At 40.0% G+C, this 7,695-nt stretch overlaps 1 protein-coding gene across 1 annotated transcript in view; it reads left to right on the forward strand.

The window, feature by feature from the left end:
- The first annotated feature begins 3,674 nt into the window (after positions 1 to 3,674).
- The window catches only part of VWDE (von Willebrand factor D and EGF domains), a 102,194-nt gene continuing 98,173 nt past the window's right edge, over positions 3,675 to 7,695 (forward strand). The window contains 2 exon segments of the mRNA XM_007944089.1: positions 3,675 to 3,760; positions 3,820 to 4,252. Of these exon segments, the coding sequence (XP_007942280.1) occupies positions 3,675 to 3,760; positions 3,820 to 4,252 (519 nt within the window).

Here is a 7,695-nt window from a genome sequence, read left to right on the forward strand (position 1 = left end):
GACCCAGACTGCTAAAACAGTGTTTTCCCCACCTTAGTATGGTACATCAATCCTTCTAACTATAATAATCCTTTCATTTTAAGTATTAATCTTGTAAAGATAAAAGCTTTCACACACTCAAAAGCCAACTACTATGTAATTTTCCCAAGAGCACTTCCCATAGCTTTTATACACATTAGTCTGTAACTTTGTCTTCTCCATGGTCACATATCAACTTTAGACACGCAGACAATGAGAAGAGCAGAAAGCACTTTCATTATTTATACTTGTCATTTTACTAAAGTAGGCCGGAATAAAAATGACCTCTAACAGAAAACGTAGTAAATGAACTGATATTCCCTCTATACATCCCGAATGGTACTAAAAGTTTTCAATCAACAGACAAAATAATAGTATGTGGGAAAGGAATAAAAACTGGGGACAGAAGAGTGGTTTTTATTACTACTGCTTTACCCTTTGCTGTTGAGTCAAATCCAACTCATAGCGACCCTACAGGACATAGCAGAACTAACTGCTCTATAGGGTTTCAAAGGCTGCAATCTCTTTAGAAGCAGACTGCCACATCTTTCTCCTGCCGAGCAGCTGGTGGGTTCAAACCACTTTTTGGTTAGCAGCCGAGTGTTTTAACTACTGTGTTACCAGGATTCTTTAGTACCCCTTTTCTTTTTTTTCTTTTATTGTGATCTAGGTGGAAATTTTAAAAGCAGATTCCTTTTACTCTCAACAGTTCGTATACATTTTGTTTCACAGCACTGATTACAATCCCAATGATAAACAGCTCTCCTCCCATCTCCTCCCTGTGACACCTTCCCTGTGTTCTTCTTATGTATGCACCTGTCTTTCCAGTCCCCCGCCCCATACAAATGCTGCCGTTCTGATCTCTCAAGGTTGACTGAACTAAGGGGCACATCTCTGCAGGGTAGGTGTTCTGCTTGTAAGTCCTTCTATTGTTGGCTTAAAGTTAATCCATGGAAGTGAGTCCAGTTCCAGGCCCGAAGAATAACTCAGGGCCATAGACTTGGGGGTTTCACCAGTCTCTATCTGACCAGTAATTCTGGTCACTTTTGTTTTTGAATTTTATTCCACATTTTTCCTCCCACTTTACCAAGGACCTCAAATTTTGATTCCTTTCCAAGTGGTTGGCATTGGTAGCTAGGCACCACCTAGTTCTTCCAGTCTCAGGGTGGTGAAGACTGAGGTTCCCATGGTCTATTAGCCCCTTAGAGTAATTGTTTCCATATGACTTTGATTTTCTTCACTCTTTTTTACTCCAGAGAAGAGGAGAACAATAGTTTTTAAGACCCTAGTCACTACTCACCAAAGTAGAATGCAGAACAATATTTTATGTACTGTATTGTACCAGTTGAGCTTGATGCCCCAAGGAACATAGTCCCAGTGACTCAATCCCTCAAGGTGGCTCCTTAATATTCTTGTTTTGTTTCCTTTTGATTAAAGACAAACAATAGGAAGTTTTAACTTTAATTCTTAGGGCTTTTAGAGCATAGAGAAAGGCTTAGCTTTAGGGATTTTATGATACTGAGCAAATGTATGCAATCACTCTTTAGATGAAAATGCAATAATATGAATCACTAGGAATTGTGTTTCTTATTAAGTGGGAAAAGTGACACTCTCTTTTCCTGTGAATTCCATGGAATGGAAATGGAAACTGACAAACATCTCTACTTCGTCCATCTTCATTATGGACTTCACTTTGACCCAATACAATCCTCATATTTTCAGGTGATGTGACTTTATAATTATTGTCTTTATTTGAAAACAAAAACAAAGATAAATTTTCCTATGTCTAAGAAAAAGAAGGGGCTCTGGTAGCATAGTGCCTAAGGCACTTGACTGCTAACCAGAAGGCTGGTGGTTCAAACCTACCAGCCACTCCTCAGAAGGAAGATGGGGCAATCTACTTCCGTAGTGATACTGCCTCGGAAACCCAAGGAAGGGTTGCTATGAGTCGGGGCCGACTCGACGGCACACAACAACAACAACAAACTTCAACAAAAAAGTACACTAAACATCATTATTGGATATTTATACCAATTATTCAGAACAAATTTCAAGGGAGTACTCAAAATTATGTTTTGGATTAGAATTATAGTCTATCACAAGAACATTAAAACAAGTAAACCACTTATTAGAGTCTAGAAATGTTTCTCCAATAAATTATAAAATTCTATCAGTCTTGTGATTAAATGTTCAAATACTAACAAGGTCTACACTTTCTTAGGGTTCTCTGAAGAGAAACAGATAGGCTTGTCTTAGAATAAAACAAAAACATATTTCACTTTTAAAACAATTACACTACTTTCCATTTGATTATACATTTTTAAAGATGTCTTTTCATATTTTAATTTTTCCCTCAACATTTTTCTGTAATTTATTTCCTATTATTTCTAATAATTTTATAGTTGTTTATCCATTTGGCATCCTACAATTTATTTAGCTCTTTCTCTGTTTGGAAATTTTCCAATATTATTTTAAATAAAAATGATTCTCATGAAAAAACAAAAACAATTACTACTAAAGGGAAAAGCTGCTCCGGACAGCTGACAAATAGGGATATTAAATGTACCACCAGTACATTTATTTCTCAGCCTTTTAAGCTTCATGTCTCTTTGTGGTAAATAATACTGATAATTCTTTCTCCCTTCAATTCTATCCTTATACTTTCTGTTTTAAACTTTTAAGCACTTGAAGCCAAACAACAGTTTGTGGTTAAAATTAAGCAAAAATGCCAAAATTTTATATGAAATTCATTAATATTCAGTAGCAAAATTTGGAATATTAATTTCAAAATTTTAAGGTGGCAGTACAAAAAATAACACAGGAAAACTAAGGAATACTTTAAATAAAACAGGAAAAATTAATTAATACTAATACCTATACCAAAAATAACCTCTTCAGGTAGGTAATACAATAACATTGCAGTAAAGGTCGTAGAATTTTAAGATTGAGAGGAATTTAAAAGTTATATAATCCAACAACAAAAGAAAGCAGCAAAAGGCAAAAATTAATGGGACCTCATAAAAATTATTTTTGTTCAAAAGACTTAATCAAAACAAGTGTAAAGATAACCTAAACGGGAGAAAAATTTCAGGAACCACGTATTCCATAATGGTCTAATATCCAAAATATATTTTAAAATTTCTACAACTGAACAAAAAGACAATACAATCAAATAATGTACTTAGGACTCGGAACAGACATTTCACCAAAGAGGATATTCAAATATTCACCCCAAGAAAAGTTGCTGATATCTTTACACATTAGAGATGCAAATGAAAAATAAAATGAGATACCTCACCCCTATCAGAATGGCAGGTAGCTCTGGTGGCGTAGTGCCTAAGGCTGACTGCTAAGCAGAAGGCTGGAGTTCAAACCCACTAGCCACTCCTCGGAAGTAAAGATTGGGCGATCTACTTTCTTAGAGATACAGCTTCAGAAATCCAAGGAGCGGTTGCTTTGAGTTGGAATCTACTCGACGGTACAGAGGGTTTTTTTGTTTTGCTTTTGCGTAAAACCTTACTTTTAGTTCTAAAAGGACATGAAATACAGGGAAACCAGGATCTTCCAAAAGTTTTTTAAACAAAACCAAGCACAAGGCCCGGCCCGTAAGGGTTAAAAAGAACAAAAACATAAGGGAACCACGCATTAAACAAAACATGGCCTGCTGGACGCTCATGCAGTGGGGCCTGGAATCAACCCCAAGGGCCCGACTAGCACCACAGCGGGAGCTTCAAGGCAGACGGTAAGGCCCCTTTTACCCGCTACCTCCACCTCTCTCTTCCCCGCCCCCCCATCTCTGAGTCCTGCACGCCCTCGGCTGCCGAGCCCCAACGGCCTCCCCCGCCCCCTCCTCCTCAGTTCCGGCTCTTCCCACGGCCCTCTCGCTAGGCCCCACTCCAGAAGGGGACCTGAGGGCTGCGAGTCCGGGGTCCCTTACCGGTACGCAGGAAGCTGCGCAGTCTTCGGCTGTTTCAACGGGCACAGGGCGATAATGTCTCACGAAACCCGCTGGTGCAGACGCCGGGAAAGGAACGGACGACCTGAAGCCAGTTGCGCCGCGGCCTCGAGCCAGAGGAAGGGCAGAGAGAAAACGTCATCCGCTGAGGCAGGCGCCTGCGCAGTGGGCTCCCTACAGGTCCAGCGGTGTACACGACGCATGCGTCCTTCCTCGCCCTTCCAGACGCTGTGGACCACAGCGGTGGGATTAGTGCGCTTTTCTGATGTCTACAGCTCGGTTTCTCCATTCTTGAAATATCCCTCCAGATTTCAAAGTAAATTATAGCTACTCTGGTGACGGAGTACTTAAAGGATTCGGCTGCTAACCAAAAGGTCGGTGGTGAACTCCATGGTAGTGAGAATGCAGGAAGCTTTAAAATATTCCATTCTTTTCTTTCCTAAGAAGCATTTTGTATTGTAAGGGGGCAAACATGCTCACCCGGGCAGCCCTTTTTAGCTCTGTGCTAGGGGAAATGAGACCCCGCATTCAGTAGAGATCTTTTTATTAAGCCTTAAACAGGAGAAAGATAAAACAAGTCCAAAACAACGACACCCATCTAGGATGAGGGAAACCATCAATATGTACACAGTCCAAAAAACTGAATGGAGTCCACTGAATCATGGCTGTGGGACCAATTATACAGTATTGAAAAAGGAAATAATAAAAAATTTATCATTGGTGTCAGATTGATTGATCACTGTCGTACGTGGGACTGTAGAAGTGAGAAAAGGACCAAGATAGGGATAAGTACATACTTGAAGATCAAAAAGGATACAGGATTGGTTCTGTGGCATGATTACCTGCTGGCTAGGTAAAAAAAAAAAAAAAGAAAAAAACCAAACTCACTGCAGTGGAGTTGCATCTGACTCATAGTGACCCCTCCTTAGGTTTCTGAGGCTGTATCTCTAGGGAAGTAGATTGCCTCATCTTCCTTCTGAGGGGTGGCTAGTGGGTTTGAACCACCACCCTTCTGGTTAGCGGTCCTATGCCCTCGGCACTATGCCATCAGAGCTCCTTTAGGTACTGCTTCAAATATGACTCATGAAATGTGTTGTTGGTGTAGTTGTTAAGTGCCATCCAGTGGGCTTAGACTCATAGAGACCCCGTGTACAAAAAAAGAAACACTGCTGGGTCCTGCACCAGCCTCACAATCCTTGCTATACCTGAGCGCATCGTTGCAGACACTAAGACAATTCATCTCCTTGAGGGCCTTCCTCTTTTTTGCTAACCCTCCACTTTGCCAAGCATGATATCCTCCAGGGAATTGTCCCTTCTAACATGACCAAAATAGGTGAGATGAAGTCTGGCCATTCTCACTTCCAAGGAGCACTCTGGCTGCACTTCCTCCAGGAAGGATCTGTTCTTCTGGCAGTCCATGGTACTTTCAGTGTTCTTCACCAGCACCACAACTCAAAAAACCATCAACTCTTATTCAGTCTCCCTTATTCATTGTCTAGCTTTCTTTCACATGCGTATGAGGAGATTGAAAACACCATGGCTTGAGTTAGGTGCCCCTTGTTGTTAGGTGCCTCGAGTAGGTCCCGACTCATAGGGAGCCCTCTTTGGGTTTCCAAGGCAGTATCACTAGGGAAGTAGATTGCCCAACCTTCCTTCTGAGGAGTGGCTGGTGGGTTTGAACCACCAGCTTTCTGGTTAGTAGTCAAATGCCTTAGGCATGCTACCAGAGCGCACCTTAGTCTTCAAAGAAAGTTCTTCACTCTTCATCACTTTAAAAAGGTCTTTTATAGCAGGTGTGTCCAGGGCAATATGTCATCTGATTTCCTGACAGCTACTTCCGTTGTATTGATTGTGGAACCAAGTAATATGAAATCTTTGACAACTTCAATCGTCTCTCCATTTATCATTATGCTGCTTATTGGTCCAGTTGTGAGGATTTTGGTTTTCTTTATGTTCAAGTGTAATCCATACTACAGACTGTAGCCTTTAATCTTCATTAGTAAGTGTGTCAAGTCATCTTCATTTTCAGCAAGCAAGGTTGTGTCATCTGCATATCACAGGTTGTTAATGAGTCTTCCTCCAATTCCTGATGCCATGTTCTTCTTCAGATAGTCCAACTTCTCAGTTTGAATAAGTATGGTGAAAGGATACAACCCTGACACACTCCCTTCCTGATTTTAAACCATGCAGTATCCCCTTGTTCTCTTTGAATGATAGCCTCCTGGTCTATGTACAGGTTCTGGAATTCCCATTCTTCTCAATGTTATCCATAATTCGTTATGATCCACACAGTCTAATGCTTTCATATAGTCAGTAAAACACAAGTAAATATCTTTCTGGTATTCTTTGCTTTCAGCCAAGATCCATCTGACATCAGTGATGATATCCATTGTTCCACATTTTCTTCTGAATCCAGCTTGCATTTCTGGAAGTTCCCTGTCAGTGTATTGGCACAACCATTTTTACATTATCTTCAGCAAAAATTTTACTTGCATGTGATATTAATGATATTGTTCAATAATTTCCACATTCTGTAGGATCACATTTCTTTGCAATGAGTACAAATATGTATCCCTTCCAGTGAGTTGGACAAATAGCTGTCCTCCAGATTTCTTGGCATAGACTAGTAAGTTCCTCTAGTGCAGCATCTGTTTGTTGAAACATCTCATCTGTTTTTTGCCAGTTCCTTCAGTGTAACTTTGACTTCTTCCTTCAGTACCATTGGTTCATGTTCATATGCCACCTCCTGAAACTGATCAACATTGGCCAATTCTTTTTGGTACAGTGACTCTTTGTATTCCTTCCATATTCTTTTGATGTTTCCTGCATCATTAAACATTTTGCCCATAAAATCTTTTAATATTACAACTCAAGACATGATTTTTTTCTTCAGTTCTTTCAGCTTGAGAAATGCTGAGTGTGTTCTTCACTTTTATTTTTCTAAGTCCAGGTTTTTTTCACATTTCATTATAATAATTGACTTTTTCTTCTTGAGCTGATCTTTGAAATGTCCTGTTCAGCTCTTTCATTTTGTCATTTCTTGCATTTGCTTTAGCTACTCTCCATTCAACAACAAGTTTCAGAGTCTCTTCTGACACCCATTTTCTTCCTCTCCTATCCTTTTAATGACCTTTTACTTGGGTCTTGTAGACTTGTTTTAATTGCCTTCAGCTTCATCTTGAACTTGCATATGAGCAGTTGATGGTCTGTTCCTCAGTCAGCTCCTGGCCTTGTTTTGACTGTAGATTTTGAACTTCTCCATTGCCTCTTTCCATAGGTGTAGTTAATCTGATTCTTCTGTATTCCATCTGGTGAAGTCCATGTGTACAGCCACCATTTATGTTGTTGAAGAAAGGTATTTGCAATGAATAAGTCATTGGTCTTGCAAAATTCCAACGTCATGTGATCTCCAACGTCATTTCTATTACCAAGGCCATATTTTCCAACTACTGCTGATTCTTCTTTATTTCCAACTTTTGCATGCCAGTCACTAGTAATAATCAAATGTCTTGATTGCATATTTGGTCAATTGCAGACTGCATAATTTGGTAAAAATCTTCAATTTCCTCATCCTTGCTTTGGTGGGTGGTGTGTAAATTTGAATAATCGTAGTATTTACTGGTCTTCCTTATTGTTGTTGTTGTTGTTATGTGCCGTCGAGTCGGCCCCGACTCATAGCGACCCCTCCTTGGGTTTCTGAGGCAGTATCACTACGGAAGTAG

The sequence above is a fragment of the Orycteropus afer genome, unplaced genomic scaffold (assembly GCF_000298275.1).
Source record: "Orycteropus afer afer isolate SDZICR_OR568_19922 unplaced genomic scaffold, OryAfe1.0 scaffold00119, whole genome shotgun sequence".
Classification (NCBI taxonomy): domain Eukaryota; kingdom Metazoa; phylum Chordata; class Mammalia; order Tubulidentata; family Orycteropodidae; genus Orycteropus; species Orycteropus afer.